General features: G+C 36.9%; 2 protein-coding genes across 2 annotated transcripts in view; both read right to left on the bottom strand.

Annotated features, from left to right (window-relative positions):
- The window catches only part of LOC136854199 (fibrinogen C domain-containing protein 1-A-like), a 514845-nt gene extending 503720 nt beyond the window's left edge, over positions 1–11125 (bottom strand). The window contains exons 1-2 of the mRNA XM_067130506.1: positions 11060–11125; positions 624–1236 (exon numbers count right to left, since the gene is read on the bottom strand). Coding sequence (XP_066986607.1) covers positions 624–855 — 232 coding nt within the window. The 5' untranslated portion in view covers positions 856–1236; positions 11060–11125. The remainder of the gene's footprint in view (positions 1–623; positions 1237–11059) is intronic.
- Positions 11126–22388: 11263 nt separating this feature from the next.
- LOC136854198 (LYR motif-containing protein 2) lies at positions 22389–26525 on the bottom strand. Its single transcript, XM_067130505.1, has 3 exons — positions 26225–26525; positions 24917–25057; positions 22389–22547 (listed from the first exon to the last, which is right to left on the bottom strand). Exons 1-3 carry the CDS (start codon positions 26282–26284, stop codon positions 22467–22469), a joined length of 282 nt encoding a protein of 93 aa, XP_066986606.1. The 5' UTR covers positions 26285–26525; the 3' UTR covers positions 22389–22466.
- Between the last annotated feature and the right edge of the window lie 215 nt (positions 26526–26740).

Below are 26740 nucleotides of genomic sequence, written 5' to 3'. Positions count from 1 at the left end.
TATAAATGTGTGTGCAAAAGTCACGCGCACGCGCGTGTAATAGATGAAAAGATATCAACTATATAAACCGCCCACAAAAGACAGTATTGATCTTCCTCTTCGCTTAAACTCTTCACTGAAATTAGTTTTTGCCTTCTGAAGTAGATTTTTTTTCACCCAAAACAGAAAAATAATGTACAAGTAAAAAACCAACATGGCATATTGACTAGAATGAAAAAAACGGCATTGTATCGATGTTACCATACGTAAAAAAATTTAAGCAATAGTATATTTATGAACGCAAAGAACTTTTTGAAATGAATTAATATATCGTTTTTACCGAAGCTAAAAATGAAATTATCTTTACCATTGTCTGCAGTGAAATGACAAACGAGTAATCATTACTCGCTTTTTTTTCTTACTGAAGGGAATTAATTCTGAACTATGATGGCGTCCCTTTTCCAGTGAATATGTGAAACACTGACTGCTTATAATGCTGATCATAAATTCCCAAAAAATTGCGTTGCGTCGCCTATTTTAGCTACATAAAATGCTCTGATAAACCAATGAAGGAACACGGGTTTATTTTTACTCTATAAAAGGTTACGAAATGAAAACAAAAGAACTTGAGAGAGAAACATTACCTTTTTTGCCTCTGCTCCGAGACCGCTGAATTTCGTTAACTTGGCCACTGGTCCTGCTTGCGCGACCTCTTCGGCCTCTTCCTCCTCCTCCTCCTCCGCCTCCCCCACCACCTCCACTCCTTCCTGGATCCTCCTCCTCTTCCTCGGTGGCGCGTACCTCCGCCAGGAGGAGGCAGAAGGCGACCAGGAGGAGGAGGAGAACGGGGAGTACTTTGCTGCTGAAGGCATTCATGACGACGCTTTTATGCGATCACTTTGACACACTTGACTCTCCTCTTTTCCGGTACTTCAGCCAAATTGGATCTTTTCCAGCTCTTTGACAGAGATGTTAGCTGATTGCACTACTGCGTAAGCTTAGGCAGAAGTCTGAAGTGAAGTCCCTGAGTCAATATTCCACCTTGTTTAATCACTCTCCCATTTTTTTTTTTAAAGTCACAGTACCATCCAGTGGGTTGCGTTCATTAAGTTCCAGAACGGCGGTCGGGTTCACTACCAACAAAGAGCTCCGAAATTAGGCCGAAGACTTCTTTTTCACTTTTTCCATGAAGCCTAAGGCTTCTGTTCACATTTCACTAAATTTAATATCTTATTTAATTTTCTTCACTTTTTTCCTCTGTAATGAACAGCACAGAATTAGAACAGAAATGGCGTATTTCACGAGTGCATTTCTTTCTCAGCCTTTTAATAAGATTTTTCTGAACGAATATAAAACCATTCATAAGAATCTGAACAAAGGATTCCAATAATAACCTTAGGACATAATAAATAAGTAGCCTACACAAATACACAAAACTGGATAATTTCATAACTTGTTGATTTTAGAGCAGTTTATGGCAAGGAAAACCAGCATCAGAAAAACATTAATCCCATTAACCTATTTGACTTCGAAGTGACGTCATACCAATCACGGTATTGTACGAACAAAAAACTTCAAAAAAAAGTATCTAACAATCACGCATTAACAGCTCAAATCATCATACATAAGCATATTTCCCACATCCACTCCCATCATCGCAAATACGCTATTATCGTTAATATTATCAATTTATTGTTATTATTATTTTGTAAAGCAATATACATGCTTGATCGTCACCGTGTTCAAAATGTTAGATCATATCACAAAAAGAATGACATAGCTAACGACCTGTCACCAGTAACTACAAGTTCCTACTGTCACTCGAAAAGCACACCGGTCATGAAACTAAAATCAGGTTTAATAATAATAATAATAATAATAATAATAATAATAATAATAATAATATGAGAAATCAGTGATAATTTAGGGTATAACTGTCCCAAAAAAGTACGACATTACCCCTGCTTCGAGTGCGTCGTTATGACAGTACTGAGCTGACATGATAAACAAAACGGTTCTACGCCATGGTGAAGGAGAAAGTATAGTGTGATTTCAACGTGTAACAAAAATGTGTATAAACGAAATGTTTTGCCTAAATATTATAGATTCCATCACTGGTTGCATTTCGGAAATCGTGCTGATCTATAGAACAGCGACCATTTTCCCGCCATTTTCATTGTTAAATAGAAAACACGCAATTACAAGTAAGAGTAGAAAACCACTTAGGCCTATTGTATTCCCATTCCCGTTCATCCATATGAACACGCATACAATGACGAAACTTTTATACATTAGTCGAAAATGATGGCTGTAAATAAGTATACCTTAGTTTTACCAGACCACTGAGCTGATTAACAGCTCTCCTAGGGCTGGCCCGAAGGATTAGACTTATTTTACGTGGCTAAGAACCAATGGGTTACTTAGCAACGGGGACCTACAGCTTATTGTGGAATCCGAACCACATTATAGCGAGAAATGAATTTCTATCACCGGAAATAAATTCCTCTAATTCTTCATTAGCCGTCCGGAGACTCGAACTCGGGCCCAGCGAGTGCTAGCCCACGACTCTACCGACCTGCCCAACGAGGAACTAAAAACGATGGTTGTGACATGAAATGTGCATTAGAGTATAATTATAGTTTGGGGCATGGGAGAAACAGTTTTCTCACAAAACTTGGCGGCTTCTAGTTCAGAGCTTCATAACTTTTCGAATAATAAGAAACTTTCAAGTTTCTTAAGCACTATCGTTAATTAATCCCTAGACCCATTTCCTTAACGTCATTGTTAAATACGTCGGGTAGAAAACTAGAGAGAGAGAGAGAGAGAGAGAGAGAGAGAGAGAGAGAGAGAGAGAGAGAGAGAGAGAGAGAGGAGTTGAACTGTTTATGTCAATGTTTGCAGTTGAATCTTATGTAACAAATTAAGGCTCTCTCTCTCTCTCTCTCTCTCAAATTTACACTCGGTGCTGCAGGGCTGTATGATTAATTTAGTGGCCTAAGTTCGCGGTTGCCTTCAGTAATCTATGCAATTTCCCGTCGTCGGCCGCGCTATCAGTGAACAGTAACTGCAACGGATATTAAACAAAGCCTTCTGTAACCGGTAGCGTTCGTTTGTTGCTTCGTCTGTAGAGAATGCGTTTGGTGAAAAGGGATATAGGAGCATACGACGAACCCTGCAATATAAAAACTTCCTGTACTGGTATGGCTCAAGGATTACCTGAAAGATTCAATGAAACAAATAAAGCACCGTACAAAATTAACACCTGTAAAGAGTCTGCTTCTGAGATGAGCATGGCTATTCAAGGCTTATAGAAAGGGACCAGAGTATGGCTATCAACGGGTAATTTTGGCTAACTTGACAGTTGGCAATAGAATGTAAACATTTTTAAAAATTTTAACCGACAAAAAATTAAAAAGCATTACACCTAAAGTTCTACACTACTAGAATTTATTTTATACCGCCATCTGTGGCTGAACAACCACGAGAGAGAGAGAGAGAGAGAGAGAGAGAGAGAGAGAGAGAGAGAGAGAGAGAGAGAGAGAGAGAATTAGTCCAACGAAAATGGAATATCCTGATCTCCGGAAATCAATACCACAGTCATGTCTGAAATCGTGCTAATTCTCGCTCATAGTTCACGAAAGAATCACGAGAGAAAATGAAAGAAAAAAAAAAAGGCTTTCAAGCAATTACCCTACAGAACTCCGAACGAAGTTCGTGCGGAAAAAAAAAAAAAAAAAAAGGGGGCCTTGAGCGGCGATGGAACGAGGCGCACTTTTGGTGTAATTCAAGCCCAGCCTGTTGACTTTCGCATATCGCATGCATTGCCTTGAATACTGAATGAAGACCTGGGAGGGCGCGCGGAATCCCAATTCTTTCAGTTTAAATGTTCTGAAGAAGTTGCGAACCTTTCGTCGGTGCCTTCTCGTCATGACAGTGCACAGTGTTTATACTGATGTTAGTTCGAGGTTCTTTTTTAGATTTGCAAGATGCTTAAAACTGCATTACACTATATCTCTAAGATATCTGATTGTCTTTGGCAGTATCCGTAAGATTAGTGACAAGTGAGTATACATATGCACACAGGCAATATGTATATATATATATATATGTGTGTGTGTATGTATTATAGTGTATATGTGTAATGTGTATGTTTGTATATTTATATGTACATTATGTATGTATGTATGTATGTATGTATGTATGTATGTATGTATGTATGTATGTATATATATATATATATATATATATATATATATATATATATATAATAAGGAATGTTAATATGAACGGCGAGAGGATGAAAGTAGTAGATTTAGATAAGGATCCAGGAATAAATATTTCGAATATGGCAAAATGAGAATAGGGTCGAGTCACAGAATATGTGAAAAACAGAAAGGTAAAAGTGCTACCGTAAGTGAAGGGATGGATCGGTATTTGGATATGGCTGTCTTGTGGAAAGAATGGAGGATGATAAGTTGACAGAGTAAAAAAAAAAAAAAATCGTAAGTGTTGGGAGACAAGAGAGTAAAAATGTGTGTGTGTGTGTGTAGTTGTGGGGGGGGGGCGGCTGCAACGTACAGATGGAGAGCCTACTGTGTTCATATTTGACAAAATGTGTTGTAGAAGCTTCCTGCGGTGAGGGGTCGGCCACGACTCCGCAGTTCAAGTGTGACTGCGGCAGTGACCACTGTCCTTTCTCGAGAGCCACCCCTGATTGGAGATAATGTTGAAAATAAATCATTTTAAACACTGTTTTACTCTTTCTCATAGCTTTACGAGCCATTCTCCTGTCTTTATAACTCCACTTCATAATTTTGCATTCCTTTGCTCTATTTATCTGTGTATGTGTATATATATATATATATATATATATATATATATATATATATATATATATATATATATATATATATATATATAGTGCAAGTGTGTTTGCGTATGTAAACAGGTTACGTAAAAAGTGTGAAGCAGATAGGATAAACCAAAGCAATGCTTGCCCTATAGCTAAAAAAAAGTACCGTCTTATTCGATTAAACTTAGATTAGCAATCTCTGAAATGAACTGAAACCTTCCAACGTATGGTCTGGCGAGCCACGTTCGACCTTGATAAGAATATTCTACAACTGGGCTGGTGTGTGGAGCGGTGTAGAGCGTCTGCCTTACATTTCCTTGTTTAATTACTGATGCACGGTACATTCAATGTCTCCTGTCTTGATTTTGAGAGGGAATTCTGAAATCATCGAGTGCGCCAATTTCTCATGATTTCGTATCTTTTATCGTTATGTTGGAATCGATTCTAATTTTTTTTTTTTTTTTTTGTCATTTCAGAGGTTTCTTAACTTAGTCTTATCAAAAATGAAGGAGGTGCTTTTTTTCTTTGTACAAGCCTAGATTTATGATGAAGAAGACAATGAAATGAAGAGAGACGCAATGGAAAGGATGCGGAACTTTTAAGGAAAAGTATAACTGTTTTGCCTGGATTATTGCTGGTTATACCATCCTAATGATACCTTCAGTGCGAATTTGAATTAACAAAACGGCACAGGGCTCGAGACTGGGATGTCATGCTTCTCCACCTATTTTCTTTTTGCTATGTTGCGGTGGTTTTTGAAAAGAAAAGGACAGCTCCTCCTCAGTTGAACGAAATGTTCTGTAATTTGCGGTCAACCTTCAAACGGAGTGGTCAACTCACTGTTGCGCAACCACGGTTGGCTTTTTAAAGAGATCTCTGGGAATGTCGTGCTGACAGTTTGCGTGTCCGTGGGTTGTTCTGGTCTCCGTTAATAAAGCTGGCTGTAAATATGATTCAATTGGTTTGCTTCCTTTCCCAAACCAGATTTCATACTAAAATCCCTAATATCTGAACATTTGAAAACTTCATGCATGCTTTAAGCATGTGCGCTGGGAAAAAATGACAACCAATTATATATATACTGTGTGCGTGTGTGTGTGTATTAATGCCTAAACACATATTAACAAGAAATCACTTTTGTATGTAAATGTTACATTCATATTCTCAAAAACATACATGAATACTTAGCTGTTCCTCCGTATTTTTGTAAATTAAAAATAAAATCACTGTTCTTCAGTAACAATTTTATTTTTCAGTCTAAAGAAAATCTCATTACGTAGACTTAACTGATAATTAGGTATGAATCTCATTAAGCCTAAATGCAACTTGACTATTCCACATCAACAGCTACAATCAAAATGAACTAGCACTGTAGTTTAGTAATAACTTCTGCATCCCCAACTTGCTTTCAGCATTACCTTAGAGACTAGGACACGAATATATCACCCGTTCTATACAGATATAAATCCTAACACACAAACACACTTGTTTCTGCATTCTTTAATTCAGCTGACCAGCTGTTGGCAACACCCACCCCTCCCCCCGCTCAGAAAACCCTTTCGAATAAACGTACGACGTTTATTCATAAAAAAAAAAAATAGCGCACAATGGTAATGAACGTCATATATATCGCGTGACACAATGACACCCAGTTTCCATCACCGACGGTAGTTCAGCAGTGTTCGTCTGTCACAGGCAAAAAACGGATTACTGTTCGGGAGAAAACGATGATTTCCAAGACAATAGGCGTAGAATGACACCAGACGCCTGTTTTGACAGATGCGCACTGTCAGCTGCCTTCCCAATATATCACGACATCTGAGAGTCGGTAAATCACAGGAATTTTTCGTTTCAACAATGACCCAGAGCGCCAACAAACAAACAAAAAAAAATGATGATAAATAACAATAGTAAAAAATCGGATCGTTAAGAATTTGTTATTCACTTTTTTCTGCTCCGCGAATGTAAATATTATATTCTAATTTGATTTCTGGGTGGGCTCCCAGCACTTCCCAGTTGCTTTGTGTATTAGTTTTCATAATAATCTAGTCACTGCATGTACAGCCTCATTACGAAAATATTTATAGAGAGCAGACTCATGGGATACGCGATATGACTTCGAGATAAGCTCGAAATGCCACCGTTCCTTCTCGAGTAAATCCCAAACATCAGGATATACCACGAACTATCAGCTTCGATGATACATACGCATCTGGCAGCAATGTACACTAACGCCGAAAAGAGCAGCTCTCCACTGCCGCATTAGCCTAGTAAAAAGAGAAAATAACAATCCACTTGACACGAAACCGAGGTGTGGCCTGCAGCCTCATAGCTGTCAATTTTTAGAAGAACCAGGACACATCTAACTTGACATCAATTGCAATATTAACATAACAGTAAAAGAAAAGGGTTGGGTGTAAAGTTTGCGTGCACTGAAAACGAGAAAAACGCTATCCCTTAAATGTGGAGTATACAATGCACCGAAATCCAATGCATCTGAATAATCCATTGACTTGGCTAAACAATGCACCTCTAACAACGTTCGTGTTCTCGACTGCAGAATACTGAAATGTAATTTGAATAACACGACGACAAGGAATGGAAGTTCAAATTATGACTCGAAGCGATGTGTCGGGGATGAAGAACAAGCAAAATATAGTACTATTATCCAAACTGGAACGGTAAATTTTCTGAATGGGGCTGTTCATGAATTATAAGCACCCAGATTTCCACTATTTGAAGAGAGAGAGAGAGAGAGAGAGAGAGAGAGAGAGAGAGAGAGAGAGAGAGAGAGAGAGAGAGAGACTATTGAATTTCATTGCAGTTTTTGCGTATGACAACATCAGAAATCGGTTCCCAATAATTGTTTTGCGAAAGCTTGGACGCGGTGATAAATTCCCTTATCGATACATTTAAAATCAAATGATTTTACATCTGCATGCATTACTGCTTCAGCCACTAATGTTAATTTTTTCCCACTAATGTTTATGCTTCTACGATTGCTTCCCGGTGACACGAAAATAGTGATAAAATAGCAGTCAGTCATAAAAGTGAGATAGCATCAGAATCATCGATTACAATAATTATAATGACCGGTAATAATTCAACAACAGAATGTTTTACGCAGCAGAAGTGAAAAATTGACATATTATCAATACATGTGCAGACGACATCTTTCGGCTACTTAAATTCCACGGATGGAGAAGCCACTGAGGGCCAATAAGTCTTTGGGGATGCTACCGCACAAGCTTTGCATATAATGCAACATGAATTATTGAAAGGCGATCAGCGTCGCTTAAAGGACTCTTGTTGAAGGCGCTGCTCTTCTCAAGCCCTGTACTTCCATTCATAAGTCGGGGAAGAAGACAGCACAGATCCAACAAGCGCTCTGTGGTATGTCGGTCTAATTTAATGGGGTTTATTTTTCGCGTTACATGAAGTACCTTATGATTGTAACATCTCATTTTTTTTGTGCCTCATCAGTAAATCTAATTGTTTATAAATATATGAGTAGCAGTTAAAAGTTATTATATGCCGGTAAAATCATTCATTACTAAAACGCACCTTCTAGCAAGGATTTCATTTATGACAAATTAACCAAAGACAATAAACATCAGAACAAAAATATAAAACCCAATACGAAATGGAAATTATGACCCTGTTCATGGTATAAAATATACCGCACCAATGAACTACCCAACACTAATGACCTGACATGTAAATGGGTAGTTTATCTTAGAGCACTGATAAGGGAAATCGGTCTATAGTTGTCCTGCCTCGTTAATCGTTCTATTCAATATTACAAATCCGGCAGTATACATGCAGCCTCCAGACCCCAAAATTACCATTTATATATGAAGACAAAACTGAGTATGCAATACACAAATGTTTTCCAGTATAGGCCTAACCGTTACAAAATTCAAATGTTTTGACAATTTACAGTTAAATTTGAAAATTCTCTCTAACTCATGATTTTCTTCCATAATGAAAACTCTTCTAATACCTGAGTCCACAGCACAGTCGATTTAATGAACTCTTCTTGCTGATGGTTATAGCTACAGACTGGATGGAGAACGGTTACGCATGAATTTCTAAGCATTTTACCTGATATTCTTTTCCTCCTCACGTCCCCGTGGTAATAGCCTTTATGTGCCAACGTACTGCTTAAGCCTTTACCTGAAAACGGTTTTATTATCTTGTGTTGGTCTTTTTTACCATGAGCCCTCAAAATACTTTCATATAAAAAAGGTTACTCTCATTCCTTTCTTATCTTGCTCTTAGTTTTGGGGAGGAAAGCTCAATATCTCTCAGTGCAAGAGGCGTGTGTAATTTTCCAGTCTGTGAAATTCAACAATAACTCACATGTAATACCATTAGGTCAAAATGCCGTAAAAACATTATGGATATTTTGGGCAAATTTAAACCGTCTGGAAAAAAGGCTCACTCGAAAACGCATGCCAACCAGAAGTCAATGAAAATACTCAACAAAACCCCACAAGGTGATAGTGAAGAGCCACTAAATTCCTGCCTACCATTTCCCTATATCATTTCTCTTCCTCCCTGTCACATGCCATGCCCTTTGGACGTATGGCGCAGTCTGACAATCTCGTAACCGAACAACTGAAGTGATATATAGTTTGCGACTCTCCCTACTGTCAGCTTTCGCTACAAATGAGGAACTCTTCTTTGTAAAACAACAAGAGTGGTTAATGAGACACCTGTATAAGAACAAATATTAAAATTAAATCTATATAATAAATAAATAATTGGCATGCAGCGCGCAGCGTTTTAAAAGATGACAAAAGGTTCTTCACGAAACGTCAAACAATGTCATTCGCTTGTCGCCCCTAGCGGGAGAAACTAAGCAGTTCTTTGAGACAAGCGATAGGGCTGATTGATTGATAGCAAGATATTGGCGCCAATCTGCCAGCGTGAAAGGGTGAAATCTTAAGTCAAGAGTACAGTATATAGGGCTTGCCATTCGTAAGGCGAAGACGATGGACCCAAAAACAGTATCACAAATTATTTGCATGTACAGACAAACATACATACACATTCTTAAAGCCACGCACATACAATATATAAATATATATATATACATATATATTTATATTATATCAATATTTATATATATCTATATATAAAAAATAATTTATATATAAATATACATGTAAACAAATATATATGTTTATATTTATAGTATTCTGCACGTTGCACATGAGCCCTCTGTGTAGGTTTATGAAGCAGTTAATGCTATGGAAATTTTCTGTACACGGTGTTCATCCATGAATCGGACGTTATAGTAAGAATGTGATAGTAACCAATGTTGTTTTCCCTCTAAAGTCATACCCCGTTATGGGCTTACTACGGATACCTTTACAATGTTATGCCAGCATAAAACCGTGGGTTAAATAAAATGTATATACAACGCCTGCAACGTCAAGCTATAAAGTTCAGGAATTTAAATTGTCTAATTGAATTTCCTACCAGAAGGAAGACAGTAAGACATATCTTCATACAGTGTCCAAAAACATATAAAAATCAATGACAAAGAATTATTAAAAACCTGCACTAAATGAAGAAGTTAGCAAGACTTGAATATGTATAAACGCATTTACGTTTAACTGAACTGATACTAGGGTGTGTGTATGTATGTATGTGTATATATATATATATATATATATATATATATATATATATATATATATATATATATATAGATAGATAGATAGATATATATATATACCATATTCGTAAATTCTTCAAGGTTATATTAAAGCTCCGCTCCTAAACCGACACATTGGACTTAAGCTCAGTAACTCAATGAAGGCGCACATATATATGCTGCAAAAGTTGCCTCATTCTTCGGATATTTTCTTGCAAACGAGTTCGGATGCAAGAATGTGTGCTTCTGTCCATGCTGCTATTTATGCTGACGTATCTGCACATGCAAATGATACTTTCTCAGGAACGGCGAAGAATCTGAGGTTCTGCGCTGAGTACCCGATGAGGAACGAATAGACAAACAGCGTCAAGCTACATGTTTGCATATCTATAATCATATGCGTGTACATTGACTTATAAAACTGCATTCCCTGTGTTGTTTGTACACAATAACGACGGGACAGCGATAATCGTTCAGGTAAGAGACCGACGCTTATCATAGTAACGTGCACTAAACACATTGCCCAGCCCAGCAACAGCACAGTTTGCCCAGGTCTGGTCTACCAGTGATGGGAGCCGAGACGAGACGGACAATATCTACACGTTCACACTCTGAGCGACACTGAGCTCTAAGCTTGCGCGAGACCATCTTTTATATGCTGCCTCGTCCCTCCTCCCTTCCTCCATAGAGCCGGGTCTCGCTGCGCTAAGCAATAAAGCTTGCAAAGGCAAATCAATCATTGTGTTTCAAGTAAATATACACGACGTATAATCAACAGAACGTTCCTTTCATACGGTCCAGGACTAAATTGGTGAAATTAGCAGGCAGCCAACGTTCATTTCCAGTATCGATTAATCTTGATGCAAGAAGCAATGGCAAATGGACTTTTTTTTTTATTTGTAAGGCGACATTATGACTGGCGTTAAGATCTTCGTGTCATATATTTAGACTGTGGATCTAGGGAAATTTCACAGGTAGTTTTATTTGTTATTCTGATGACAGATGAATATATATTGATGCAGTAAAAAAAAACAGGCACCCCTGCACGACATATACGTGGTGTGAGTGTATTAGTCGTAGAGTCCATCATTTGAATCACCACTTCCCCAGTTTCCTATACTTTTTCTAAACCTGTAATTAAGTTCTGGGGGAATAAACGAAAATTGCTGCTGTACTGGTCCATTTACTCTCTGCCAAGAACCGTTTTAGCCATTCATTCATGACTAACGTTCATGGCAAATTGGTAGCTTTTCAATTATTATCAAAAATTCTAGATACGAAAACTCTGAATTATGGAAATAGCCATAGCCATTTTGCCAGAGGCTCCTTAGGCATATGTCACTTTACGACTTCAATTATTGTTTGTCTCAATAAGTTGTGGAATAAATCGCCGGCTTTTTGTCATTTGTGTATCACACTTCCCTCCTTTGACCTGAATACAAGTACGCTTCGGCTGATGTTTTGATAACGTCTCTCGTCTCCTCGGCTAGACACCGGCTCTAGAACTCTGGGCGTTTGCCGGTGCTCAGTTTTGGATAGAAGTCTGTCGTCACTCCAATCCGTTATTCTTCATTAGTGTTTTAAGTGTTATGTTTCCCTAGTTTTTGCTCTGTTATCTCGATGATGATGATAATAATAATAATAATAATGTCGATTCTATCAAGGTCGTTTATAGTCATACTAAAACTAAATAAAAAGAAAGTTTAGTACTAATGCCGCTCGAAAAAGATTTTGTCAAAACAGACACTTTAATTTTTCCCGTACATCATCGAAAAAACTAGACACTGACGCAACTGAAAAAAAGTAAAAATGATTTTAAACTGAAAAAAACTTTATCTATGAAAAAATTAAATTTTAAATTTAATAAATGCTAAATCCAAAAGTAATTTGAGAGGTAAGCTGATTTTATTTCCCATCACACTGGAATGTTTTGTGCCATCTGACTTTGTTTCACTGCTTAAATGAAAAAAATGAATAATGGCAATGGGTAGTGAGCGATAATGTGAAAAGCTAAACCAAACAGTGTGAATGTAGCCATTTAGACCGTCTTATACCTACTGATTACGGAAAGGGTAGTGCTGTGTGTGGTACTAAATAAAGATGTGCACGTCTTGAGTTTTTCTTTATTTGTTAGTGTTTACCTTGCTCAGTCAATTCATTTAATGTGAAGTCTCTCGACAGATGTTTAATTACGTGAATATTCACTTCCATATCAATTAGTGAATAGTCTTCCTGCACAGATTTTCAGACCATTTATCCTTCATTTATCATGCAATCTTTTTCAATTTCGTCATGCACTGTGTAATCTTCTTTATACCTGTCTCCCCTCTTCTTTCGATTCTTTGATCGTGCACTTTAAAATCTTTTATTTTCCCCTTATCACTGACCTGTGAAGTAACTTCTCTCTCTCTCTCTCTCTCTCTCTCTCTCTCTCTCTCTCTCTCTCTCTCTCTCTCTCTCTCACGGAATATTGTATTTGTTCTTGAAGCTGTTTTCTGTGCTTCATTTGCCTCTCTCTCTCGGAATATTGCATTTATTCTTGAAGATTTCTCTCTCTCTCTCTCTTTCTCTCTCTCTCTCTCTCTCTCTCTCTCTCTCTCTCTCTCTCTCTCTGGAATACTGCATTTATTCTTGAATATGTTTTCTGTGCTTCATTTACTTCTCTCTCTCTCTCTCTCTCTCTCTCTCTCTCTCTCTCTCTCTCTCTCTCTCTCTCTCTCGGAATACTGTATTTGTACTTGAATGTTTTCTGTGCTTCATTTACTCCTTTCGCTCTCTCTCTCTCTCTCTCTCTCTCTCTCTCTCTCTCTCTCTCTCTCTCTCTCTCCTTGAGCCTCTCATCCCCTATCACTTCAGAGAAAGAATCATACTCCCAGAGGTATGATTTCATCAACTTCTACCGTATAGTTGCTGTTAATAAGGAAGACACAAAGAGCTTAATAAAATAATGAAGCTATTCCGTGATTATCTACAGGAAAGGCCTAGATCTTTTTGAAGTTTTGTAGCATTTTAATACTATTCCCTTTGATTGTGCCAGAGCTTTAGTGATGAAAATCTGTTTGTGAGAGACTGCGAGAGAATTTCCACATTTCCATCTGGGAGAGCAAGAAAGGGAAAGAGTTGCCTGTATCAGTTTGAGAGAGAGAGAGAGAGAGAGAGAGAGAGAGAGAGAGAGAGAGAGAGAGAGAGAGAGAGAGAATTACCTGATGATCAGTTCCAAACCAAGTGGTGAGGGGTAGGGGGACCTCGTCTAGTCCCTTACCTGAGAGAGAGAGAGAGAATTACCTGATGATCGATTCCAATCCAAGTGCTGTGAGGTAGGGGGATTTTTACCTCGTCGAGGCCCTTACCTGAGAGAGAGAGAGAGAGAGCACTCTTGGGTGTGGGGGTGGTGGGCGCTGTTATTACCTCATCGAGGCCTCCCCTTAGGGAGAGAGAGAGAGAGAGAGAGAGAGAGAGAGAGAATCCGCGTGCTCCAAGTTTAGGGACTACGGCAAAAAATACTGAAGAAAATAGTGACAATTTTACCTGCAAATACATTTGTGCAAATAATTTTAGAAATGAATGTTTTAGGTCATTTGTGCTTCCTTTTACTAGAATATTGTTCTCCGGTGTGGATGTCTGCTTCTGCCAGAGATTTCTGCTTCTGCCACAGATTTCTGCTTCTGCCAGAGATTTCTGCTTTTGCCAGAGATTTCTGCTTCTGCCACAGATTTCTGCTTCTGCCACAGATTTCTGCTTCTGCCACAGATTTGTCTCTTTTAGATAGAGTGGTTCGTGTGGGTAGGTTTCTGCTTCCTAATAGTAGCAGTTATGACTTAGAGTCTTAGACCATCAACGGATGGTCTCTTGTTTGTTACTTTTTCATAAGTTGTATTTCAACAGAGATCTTTCACATTCACAATTGATCCCTGATCCCCTTTACCTGCCGAGAGCAGCCAGATTCGTTGAACAGCACCACCAGTATGCAGTAAATGTGCCTCGCTGTCCAACTTCTCAGTTCCCGGGGTCCTTTATTCCTCACACCGTTGGACTGTGGAACAGCCTCCCAGAGGATGTCGTGCAGTTAGAACTTCAGAAGTTCAAGCGAAAATGCAATGCATTACTACCCTAATGCTATTCTTCTTGCATTTTAATATATTTTTTTATCTATTTCTCTAATTATTAATTTATTTTTGCTTCTTTTTTAATAAGTGGAATCTCTTCTTTCTGTATTTCCCTTTACTTCCTCTTACTTCTTCCTAATGAACACCATATTTTTTGGAAGATTGAATTTCAAGTCAGTGGCCCCTGTGGGATTGTTCCATTTGAATAGGTTTCATCTACTGAATAATAATAATAATAATAATAATAATAATAATAATAATAATAATAATAATAATAATAATAATAATAATAAGTAATACATAATAATACCACTACATAGCTATGACAGTACATATATATATACTCATGTCACTAGTCCTTACTGAGAAAATATAAAAGAAGCAGGTTTTCCAAAACAAATAGGTACCGAATGCCCATGCTTTCTGGCATGTGAGCGTGCGCACTAATGTCAATTTAATGTCCTGAGAAAAATTGTCATTTCTAATGGCAAATATAGCAAGGTTTGTGATTTGAGTAAAATGGACTTCAGGAAAAATAAAAGAGAACAAGAAAATTTGTAATGTTCTGAAATCCCGAAAGGCCAAGCGGCTTCCTAGTACTGAAAATAGTACTATGATAATGGCAATGAAAATGTTTACCACTGAAAAATATGTTCTTCAAATGTTTCCAGTAGAAAAACACTTGTGATAATGATTCCGACCTGAGGATTATAAGGGTTGATGTGTTCTAATTCAGATGGCTGGATAAATTGCACTTGAAAATCCTAATCCAGATAGACAGATAAAACGGATTAAACGAATTCTCATCCACCTCGGTAGATAAAATGAACTAAAAGAATTTCCATTCAGTACGGTAGATAAAGTACACAAGAAGAGTTTCCGTTTAACGCGGTGGAGTACAACGCAAATAGAAGGACGGTAAAGCAACTGAATACGATAAAGTTTTCTGTTAAAATCAGATTGAAAATTTATAGAGATTTCCTTGAAATGTGCAGTGTGCTTGTCGGATTTCCATTAGTGTTTAAGGGAAAATGGTACACTAAAAGTTTACTCATGATACTGAAATAAAAAAAAAAAAGCTATGTATGTCAAGCAAGCAATAGAAATTGATTATCTCTCAGCTAGTATTCCAAAATTGAAAGATGAATAAAATACAGAAAAAGACTGGCCATCCATTGCCCTTAACTGGCCCAGACTCGAAGAAATAAATACAAGGTGCAGAGAGAGAGAGTGAGTTTGATTTATGAAAATTCGGCCTAAAGCCAATCACTTGAGAACTTTCACCCATTCAGTGTTATAAACAATGAAAAGAGGGAGCTGGAGTGGTTGAACAATAAGACTGGAAAAAGGAAACGGAATGGGGGTAAAGTAAAAGGCTAAAAAGTGGGTTCTACAAGGAGCCGAGAGGATGCTGAAAAATGCCTATATTGCACCAATGGAGGTGCAGAGACGACACTAACACCTTATTGGGGGGTTGTGCATTAATCTCTTCAGAAGTGGTAGACCTAGTCGAACAGCGGTTGAGAGAGCTCGGTGTTTGCTTCTGACTCACGCGTTCCTTCCTTAGACCACGCCCTACCTAGTCCATGAAAGGTGAAGCCCGGCCACAGCGGGCACTTATTGACTTGTTGGTGATGGAAGGTCATAAATCCTGGTCTTTTTGTAACTATATATTTTGCAGTAGTATGTTTTATAAGGTTTCCATATTTCCTTGACTTGGTAAAGTCAATGAAAACCCGTAAAAAGCTTGTCAGAAAAACATTTGTAACTCACTAATTTGGATTCACAGTGTTGAAAATCCAGTACCATTCTGGAAGAAGAAGAAATATGTTCAACCCTAGATTGCAATCGTGATTTGATTTGGCCCTATATAACCCGAGAACGCAGAAATACTCGCAAAATGAAGGCGATTGTCGCGACGTATATCAGGATAGACACACTGCTGAAGATCTTTCTGCGTAGGTATGTGAAACAGCCGGTGCACATGAAACTAATCCTCGTTTCCTCAGGTAAACACCGAGCGCGGCATAACTTGTCTTGTATTTGGTTTGCCAAGAGAACAGCTCAGTGAAAAATAAAATTTAATTGGATCATCTGGCGTTTTAAAATGCGACCGAAAAGTTTTGCCGGATATCTCGAAAAGGAGAAGACCGCGCCAAAGCTCGAAGGGAAAGGAGAGTAATGAGAAGGAGATAAAAATGGCAGCCAACCTCTGTTGTAATCTTGTTTATTTACGGACGGGACATGCTTGCAGTGCTGAGTTATACCAGGCAAAAAAATAAAAAAGTGTAAAAGCACATCACCTCGACATGAGCAGGTATAGCCATTTGGGTACGATGGAAACAGCAGCACAGTTTCGTTAACAGCATTCTTGTCAATAAAGGCTAGCTGGAAACACCGCATTTGTAATTTTTACGCTGCACGTTAGCTTGGCCATTTGATACCAGCATTCTCTTTTACTCTAAAATGTATCTGTCTGTTTATTCACAGCTGAACTTCTTGGTTATTTTCATGATAATTCACTAGCGACAGGGCAAAAGGGTCCGTCCCTTTAGACTTATGTGCGCATGTTGACGTAAGCAGGGAGTTAGGAACTTATCATTAATAGTAGTTAGCAGAAGACTACGGGCCACGGACAGGGTGGAGGAGGTTGGAAGGATACACACACACACACATACACAAACACACACACATATATATGCATGTATGTGTATGTGTGTGTTTGTTTCTAGCATATAAACAATTTACTTTCCCCGGAAATGGGTTGGTTCAAAGCAAAACATGCCTGCTACAGTTCATGTATTATTCATCCTAGCGCTGATTCAGGAATGAAATTCCTGCGTAAAATTCCGAGAGCTTCGAACGAGCGCGCTAGCGTGCCGGAAACTCTTATTATCATCTTTTAAGCCACTCCTGCACATGTCAGATCAGTCAACCTTACAATGCCTGCAATTTTAATATACTATGAATATCAATAGCCAATTTTGCTTGCACTTCGTCTCTGTCAGCTCAGGAGTTAGTTGGTCCTTCTCTTATTATTCTAAATTAATATATATATATATATAATATATATATATATACATATATATATACAGTATATTTATATATATATATATGATAGAGAGTTTAACTATTTTGTGTTCTCTCATTCTCACTACATGCCTAAACCACCTGAATGCTGCATTCCACCTGTTCACCAAGCCATCACTTCTCCACCATACATTTCTTTTATGACTTCATTCTCCATGCTTGCATCCTTACAATTATTCCTTTGTGAATCATTTAATCAACTGTTTTATTTTCTTTTTATTAATTTTGTCTTTGTACGTTTTACCTCCACTGAACTTTATTCCCTAGTCTATGCTGTTCTCGTGTTCACTCTCATTACCCTTCTCATTTCCCTTCCAAAGGTCCATGTCTTTACTTATTCTGTTTTCTATAATTTCCCTCATACTGTCAAAGGTGATAAGCTTGCTTCTTGTACTAAGAGAATCATTGTTGATGAAAATGCCTATATAATCATAAGCAGTCTTCCTAATAAAACAGGGAATTGATGTAAAAAAAAAAATAGGCTGTCTTATAACCTTATTTACGTGGCTTTCAATTTCAAGAAAGGGCTCTTAATCCCTCTCCCCGCCTCCCTCCGCAGTTCCCCGCACCCTGAGATCCATATCACTTACAGGAAGAGTGTGACATTTCCTATTTATTAATAAATATACAATAGATACAATAACGAAGGAATAAATGACAACTAAAGACAAGGTAGAGTTTAGGAACGAGGAAGGAGCAGACATGTTGGAAAGTAGGCCTAAAGTGCACAACAGATAACAGGCAGATTTTTAGAGCTTTTTAAGAGAGGTTATATTGTTGTTAATCATGGATATTGATAACGAAACTTTAATTTTCCTTCGGTATGCGTCTGTAACTTCCTATTCGGTTTCTTCTTACACGCAAACACACATGTACATAAATAAATAAATAAATAAATAAATATACCAAGACCATCCACACGGGAAATTAACATGTGGAATTCAAAAAAGACTATAAATCTAATTTTGATGACGAGGTTCCCTCATTATTCCAGGTAATAGTGCTTCCAAAAAAAAAAAAAAAGCCAAAAGCGACTGCTCTGAACAAGAAAAACTCATAAATTATCCCTGAAAAGCGGGGTTTAAGAATCCGTAACAGAATATCCTCGTAAGAAACGTTCTTTCAAATTAACTTCTGAAATTAGAGTTCATGAATCAGGTAGGGAATGTAAAAAATTAAATCATGCAATCTCACCGCACGTTTCCTTCCCATCTCATGCGCCTCCGCTTTTTAACTTGAAATTTAAGTTGCATGCGTAGAGGGGAGGTGGGAGAGAAGAAAGAAGAAAAGCTTGGAGCAAAGGAATACGAGGAAAAAGCACAGGGACGGGCGAATGTCAAGTCTCTTAAAAATAATGTTAGAAGAGAAAGAAAGATGTTATGACAGACGTTCTTGTACATTTTCTGGTAGTAATAAGGTTTGCCTTCCCCCGTCTTTACTTGTAATTAGGGGGAAATAAATGAGAAAGGTTTATTAGCACAAAAATGGTCAGAGACACTGAAGAAAAAGATGATTTTCAACGGTCCCGCCTCTCCGCCTTCTTGGAATAATTATGGTAGATGATAATATGTTTTGATGACAACGTAGCCTAGCCCACTCTCCTGGTCATCACCTAATTGACAGATTAAAGTCTTACTTCACAGTATTTAGTTTTGCCTATTTTATACATGCTTATTCGGCTACGATCACCACTCTTTCTTTTTACTGTTTTTAAATTATGCATGTCTGCAATTCTTTCTTATTCCACATTCAGCCGTAATCAGACACCAACGCCGGTATACACGAATGCGTGTACCCAAAAAATTATGCTTGTAGATATTAGATATGAAAAAGGAGGGCAAAACTCTCCCAAGTATAGAACATGGAACCCTTGAAGGCCTATGCGCAAAAGGCACTGGCTAAGAGGAGCTTCCGTTTCTCGTTTAAATTTCCGTTACTGTATTTTCGCAAGCATCATTCCTACCTAGGTTATGCTCCTTCTCTGCAAGTCCAAGAAAAATTGCAGTTTTTGCAAGTGTAATACATTTTTTTTTTCAAATAAAAACAGTACTAAGTTGTATTTCGAATGTTTTCTACACCAGTTGCCATTAGTCTAACTCCCACCTCAACCCGTAATCATGATGATGATAAAATTCACAAGCATGATTCCAGTTATGAGCGATATACAATTAGGGCCAATATCCCAGACCTTTACGGAATAACGACTGTACCTGCCATACTTTCTATGCAGTTAATTTCCAATGTTGATCAGCGTGACATAACACAAAAAAAAAAAAAAAAAAACAGTGAGCGATATAAAAATAACTTGTACTGAGGTTACTGACATTTCATTACACGAGATTTTAAGAGCTACGACTATAGACTGGACAATAATTTTACATAGGCTACCAGTTTTGTTCTAAATTAACAGGTTTCCTCCCAACGCTTTAAATTAGTTTCACAATTATTTCCTTGGATAAATGTTTATTCGGTTCTATTAATCAGATGATAGAAGCGAAAGTTTTAGCCAGAATCACTATTCCGTTAGCAGACTGCTTCACCTCTGGCTACTGATAAGGCTATTTGCTTCGGTATCACGTATTTGCTAGAGTTCAAAAACTGTATACACATAAATTCACTTCCGTTTCCTCCCCCGATCATGTTTGACTTTCGTTTTCATAATGTTTACATCATGTTTACGTTTTCAGTCTTGTTTGGTTTTCGCTTATGCATATTTCTCGTTACGTTTATATTGCCAGGAACTAAGTCGAAAACCAGGCTCTATAAATATTTATTCCATTTTTCTTATTGCCTGTTTACCGTTTCGCTCCCTTTGCGTAACCCCTTTCAACATTCCGGGCAGCTTCGTCTGCAGGTACAAGGCTGTAATCGTTTTCATAAATGGGGAGGGCCAGATTTCCCAAGAAATACATACATGTATGCATTACCCATTGAGAGACAGGCACACATGCACAATGAACAACATATATCCCGTGGACAAAAATTGGGTAATACTAGAGTAATAATTGCATTTGACCTTAGTATACTCAACACACACACATATATATGTATATAAAATATATATATATACATATAATATCTTCTCTAGGATGGGGTAGTACCAGGACTCTTCTGGTTTTCAACAAGTCTTTTTGGAGTGCAGTGGTCAAACCCACACCTTGCCCCACTGATATTTGGTTCTAAACACTGACAAGATTTGATTTTTCTTGGTGGTCACTAAACCATAATTCCTCCTCATCATGCTTGACAATATTTCAACATACATATTTGCCAATTTTCAAATACAGGTAATACCCTCTACTTATTCCATTAAATGAAAATAAACTGAACCCTGCCAAAGAGTGATGAAACATACTTATGAAATTACATACAGACTTCTTCATATGACATTTTTTCAACCATTCCTTATTAATTTTTAATTGTTATACTGGCCATTTTATAAATACAATGTAGTGGAAAATTTTATTCTTTACAGCCCCTACAGGCTTTGGATATTAAAAAATTCATTACCTTGAAGCTACATTAAGTTTTAAAGACAATATAGTACTATATATATGGACTAATGCTTTACCTCCCTTTAAAAGAGGTCACAGTGCTATCAAGGTTTATTAATTAACTCTTCCAGATTAAGTTAAGATTACTAAAACCAGCTTCTCAGTGATGGACTTCTGTCAGAGATATAAAGTATTAGCAGTAAGTCCAATTTTCTTCAAAAGACTTTGAACTGAAACTTGATAAAAAGAAAGGTCTTATACCAGATTTTTAAGGCAGTAATAAGATGATTAGGGTCGAGATAATGGCACCATACATCCATGTACTTTACAGTGAGAAGAAAGATGGCAAATGTATAAAAATACTCAATTTAATTAACTAACAGAGGTGGAATAAACCACACAACTCTGAGATGTCATCATTGACTGTTAAAAGATCAAAATTTTCTGTCACTTCAGAAAGAGCAACTGGAGCATTTCATTTGATCAAATTGCTCAAATGCTAAAATCCACTAAAAACCATGCTTACATCAAACTTGCATTTTAATGCATTTTAATCGTGATAAAATTTTTTTAAAATATCATGATTTTTCTTTAGCAGTGATTCTGAATATAGTACTACATTTTATCAGAACATTTTACCCTGATGCTTTGATACTGAAAACATTTCCAAACTCAGAGATTTCACTGAAGATTTGTGCCCAATGCTTACTGTTTTCAGAATCAGTTGACTTATGGACCGAAATATGGCAAAATTAAGGTGGAAAGCCTAATAAACAAATGACGTTAGAAAGCCAAATTATAAGAGTCTGATGTGCTTTTGTCTTTCCTGTGCTAATGTGAACTTCAAAACCTGTGGCAAGGGCTGTAATCCTCATTCCATACCTCCAACTTATTTCTGGAAGCATTTCATACTACAGTTTCTCATGTTTTGTATTCTAAGGTGCTCAAGCACCTGTACTCAAGCATTTCACATTAGTGTATATCATTATCTGGGTCATGAAAGGCGGCGTTTCCAAGTTAGATACCATCAGTTGTCTACCATACAGGTCTGTTACATGACAGTTGAAAATTGGGTCCCTTCGACCATAACAACTACAGTTTCTAACAAGAAGCAACAAAACATAATTTTCAGATCAAATTTCTAAAATTTCCGAGAATGAAAATGATTTAGTGCTAATGAGGTAAAGGAGTAACACAACATCTATGGGTTTGTAATTTTATGATAAAATATGCAGTAAATAAATGGGTATATACATTACAATTTAATAAATTTAAAAATCCTATGAATTTGCTAGTTTAACAGTTATTTCTAATTGTTCTAACTGCTTCTTCCCTTGGAAAATTAACTGCTTGATAACTTCCTGAAAAGAAGGAGGGAAGGAAGTAAAGAATTTTATTACAGTATAAACAAAACTACATATTTTAATTACATCTTTCTATAACTACAGTGACCAACTACATTTGAATCTTGTCAGAAATTCTCTACAGTACTGTGTTCCTACTGTTATATATTATCTAACTGAAAGTTAAGCACAATATCAAATATAGGTATCACTTAACTGTGAGACAGAGTGTTTTCTACAATATACTTTTGTTACTCAAGAAAGAAACCAAGTGATGTTAGTTTGATGACTAAATTGAAGAAGGATCCATACAAAAGTGGAGAATAAGATTTTTAAAGTAATGACTGTAGATCTTTACAAAATTTCTAGAATGGCTCCTGATTCCTCTGATAAACTACTTTTATAAAAGAGCCAAACACTACAATATATAATTTTTAAAAAGTCAAAAGCACACAATTAAGAAAATAAGAAACTCTTCATTACAGGTACTCTGACAAAGACACTACTGAGCAAAAGTTTATCAAAAACAAAATTAAAAGTAATTCTCATATTACACAAATACAATTTCATTTCTACTTGCAACCACAACTCCCATCAGGTGGATTAACTATGGTACGTGAAGATAGGCTACTTAAATTAGTGATGAGATGGTTAGCAATAGGTGGGACATCCCCACACTGGGGGGTCCCCTCTCCTGTCCAATGGCCTCATTTACAGACAAGAGCTGTGTGTCAACTTGGAGGAGTTTGGGAGGGGACTCCAGTAGAATTAAAAGTCTGTATGTTTATTCTGGGCCACCTAGAAAATCTCACCCTGCCTGGCAGGTTGCCCTCTACTTCCCAAAATCTCTGCATCTGACACCTTGTAATTACTGCTGAGGAAAAAATATGGTTCCTGCCTCTGTACACACTATACTCAATTGAATCTGGATTGTCAAAGTTATCATGTTGCTCTAGCAGGTTCACGATGCCTCTGTTCTGTTCTGGAAAGTGTATGAGATGTTAACCCAGCCTACAGAGATTTCTTTCCATCTTGAAGGCCATCTCTGCTATGAGATCATTTGTATTACCTATGCAAGTAAAGTTTAAAAGGAAGCACTTCAACAGACAATAAATTTACCATAATAGCAAAAATCAAAACTAAACCAGGGTCTCTTCTAAAAGCTTCCAGCTGAGACTACCACATAGCAGCTTTCTCAAAATCCAGATTTCCTCCAAAATGAAGGTCTGAACCCAAGGTTGGTCTTGACCAACTCGCTCTGTTTAATTAGAATTTAAGTTTTCTTCAGTCATACTGATCCTTAAGGCTCTTGAATTAATTAGAATTTAAATTTTCTTCAAGCATATTGATCCTACGGGCTCTTGAACTAAGATAAAAAAGCACTTGACTACAAGTGAGCCTTTAACCCTTAAATATCAGGTAAAATAGCTATGCCACTTCCAAGCACCACTTCTGGATTTAGAAGGCAAACTGGGAAGCCATTGAAGTATCAATAATTACAAAATTTTACTATTTTTGTTGCTCAGAAGCCATTTAACTAGTTTTTGTTTTTTGTTTGGCAGTTCTTTCAACAAACTTTTCTACAAAGTCCTTAAATAAATTTTAAGCATGATAGATATGTATTGTACTGTACTGTATTTGTTAATCAGATAAGAAATAAACCCTTTCTGAATTTTAACAATGGCACTGAACCAGGAACATCAAATGTCCAAGATTTAATATACAGAAAACAATACCAGTTCAAACAGAACTGTGTTTGTAAGTTCATTTCCCTAACAATGTCTGTCACTCCAATTGTTCATAAGAAAAACCTGCTTAAATTGAAATCTATAAAGTTTTTGTAGTTCTAATGATTCATTTTTCCACATTTCTGTTTTTTCCAGCAATGCTTTGATTACTGTTATTATGTAGTTTAATTGATTAGGGGCCAAAAATGCTATATTAAATACTGTCTACAAAATATATAATTAAATGAAATAGGAATTTGAATCTAAAAACTAATTTTTTTACTTTGGTATTGATTAGCTTTCCCAAAATCACAGTTTAAATAGCTATTCTTTCTTCATTCTTTCAAACCTATTAGTCTTCTTTTACCCTTTTTCCCACAACTGACTTGTAATCAATAACAGAATGACACACTTAGGTAAAACTCCAGTCAGTCAAATCATAAGTGTCTAGGGAAATGCACAGCCTTTTGGATAACCTACTAACACTGTCATTTTACATTTATGATATAATATGCTGAAAGAAACAGGTCTCTAAATATGAAGATGGCCTCAGCTGCTTTCAGACTGACTGTTCTAAGTATATGGTTAAAATGTTTAATTTTGGGTCTCAAAGTCCTCTAATGCTAAGGCCTTAAAATATTAAACAATTAATGTACTAACCTCCTTTTCTTGATGTCTGTGCATTTCAAATTCAGCACGAGTCCAATCCCTTATTTCTTTGCGCTGATTTTTATCTGGAAGACGTTGGGCTTGCCTAAGAATGTTTCTGTATAATAAGATTGCTTCTCTACGCAGCATAAACTGTAAAAAAACAGTATAACCTCAGTTACATAGTTTCATAAATGGTTATCATCTGCTGGAAGTTCTAATTTTGTTGAAAGCTGTTTTTAACCAGAAACTGTATTTTTAAATTGAAATATATCTCTGATCAAATTCATACTAATACTGATATGCAAAGGGGAGAGTACAGTTTGTGCAAAGTGGAGTCACTATAAAGCAAATTGGATACAGGAAATTTGAAATGGACCCTTTTTGTATACTTATATAAAGAAGACCTCTAATATTACGTAAAAATATTAAATTCAGGGCTTATCTGTTTTGAATACATAAAAGGCAGAAGAATGTATACTGCACTTTACTTCACTAAGTACAGCCAATAACTGGTATTAAAAAACGAGCAACAAACACCACATTTTAATACAGTATTCAAAATTGCATTTCTGACTGCATAATTCATACATACAGACAATAAGGTAACCGAAATTACATAATACATCTTGACTAACCAATCCTATTCTAACCTAACCTAAGGTACAGTGTCACAGCATTGAAATCTGCAATTAAAAATATGACATTTAATATCACATATAGATCGGCTTTTTTTGGAGGGGGGAGGAAGGAGAGGCAGGGTCATTGTTCCTTGGACACATCATTCCATTTTTGTTTTACAGAACTGAGTGTAATAAGCCTATAAGCTAGGTAATAGGTTTCTTCAAATGGTTTTGTTATGCATATAACATTACAGTACAGCAGTTAAAAATTATTGCAACACTGACTTTAGTCTTGAACATTAATATGAAAGTGATGGAACATATAGGAAACAAATATCAGGTCAATATAACAACTGCAATTAGTCATTTATAAGACTGTGATGTAGACAAGGTGAATTACTATAGGGTAGGTATAAAATGCAGACAAACTGGTGAGAAGAAGAAGAAGAGGGTAAAGTAAAATGCTACATTCTAGGTAAGGTTAGGATGTATTCCTGGGGATATAATTTGCTACGTGGGATCAATCGATGCTTATCCTGACACTGCCTCACCTTACAATCATAGGCATAAACTATACCCAACTTAAAACTATTTGCCTAGCATAAAATTTTGAATTTTCTGTGAAAACTGCCATTTTTATCACTTCGGAGAAAAGGCTAACCTAAAAAAAAATAACAGGGAGGAGTCAATGTTTTACCTGCTTTAGAGACATGGCGCTTTGAGGTAATTTGGAACAAACGTTACTTGCTATAAACATTTCGGTAGGCTACGGCCAGACCTTTGGGCTGGGATATTTTGAGCAAATTTCCTTATAAAACACACTAATAAACCGCCTGCTCTTTACAGCAGCACTTAAAGTTTTCTCTGGTCACTAGAATACTGGTTCTTTTGGTCAGTGATTGCAAAAAACGTGTCCTTTAAACGTTTCACTGTAAAGACAAAATCTTCAAAACGTTGCGCAAAGAACTTTGCAAGCTGGATCAGCTGATCGTCATCACGTAATTTTAGTTCCGTCATTAGTATATTGTCGTTTGTTAAATCTGCGCATGCGTGCAACTATGGCTCGTTTTGAGGACTCCCGTGTCTGTCGCTTTCCTCTAAATACGTAGTGGTTTTCTTATTGGGGTGAATTAATCTTCGGTTTGGAATCATATACAAAAAACTGTGCTCATGTCCTCAATTGTACTAATAAAATTTAGCTAGGTACCTTAAA

Source organism: Macrobrachium rosenbergii, chromosome 28, assembly GCF_040412425.1.
Source record: "Macrobrachium rosenbergii isolate ZJJX-2024 chromosome 28, ASM4041242v1, whole genome shotgun sequence".
Lineage (NCBI taxonomy): Eukaryota > Metazoa > Arthropoda > Malacostraca > Decapoda > Palaemonidae > Macrobrachium > Macrobrachium rosenbergii.
The sequence above is the reverse complement of the archived record's forward strand: the minus strand, read 5'-3'. Positions and strand labels throughout refer to the sequence as shown.

What these genes read in the sequence shown, in the direction of transcription:
- LOC136854198 (XM_067130505.1), bottom strand. Translation starts at nt 26,284, where the DNA reads ATGTTTATAGCAAGTAACGTTTGTTCCAAATTACCTCAAAGCGCCATG. An exon ending in GCGCCATGTCTCTAAAGCAG is followed by an intron (nt 25,058 to 26,224) that starts GTAAAACATTGA and finishes GTTTTTTTACAG; the next exon opens with TTTATGCTGCGTAGAGAAGC. An exon ending in ACAGACATCAAGAAAAGGAG is followed by an intron (nt 22,548 to 24,916) that starts GTTAGTACATTA and finishes CCTTCTTTTCAG; the next exon opens with GAAGTTATCAAGCAGTTAAT.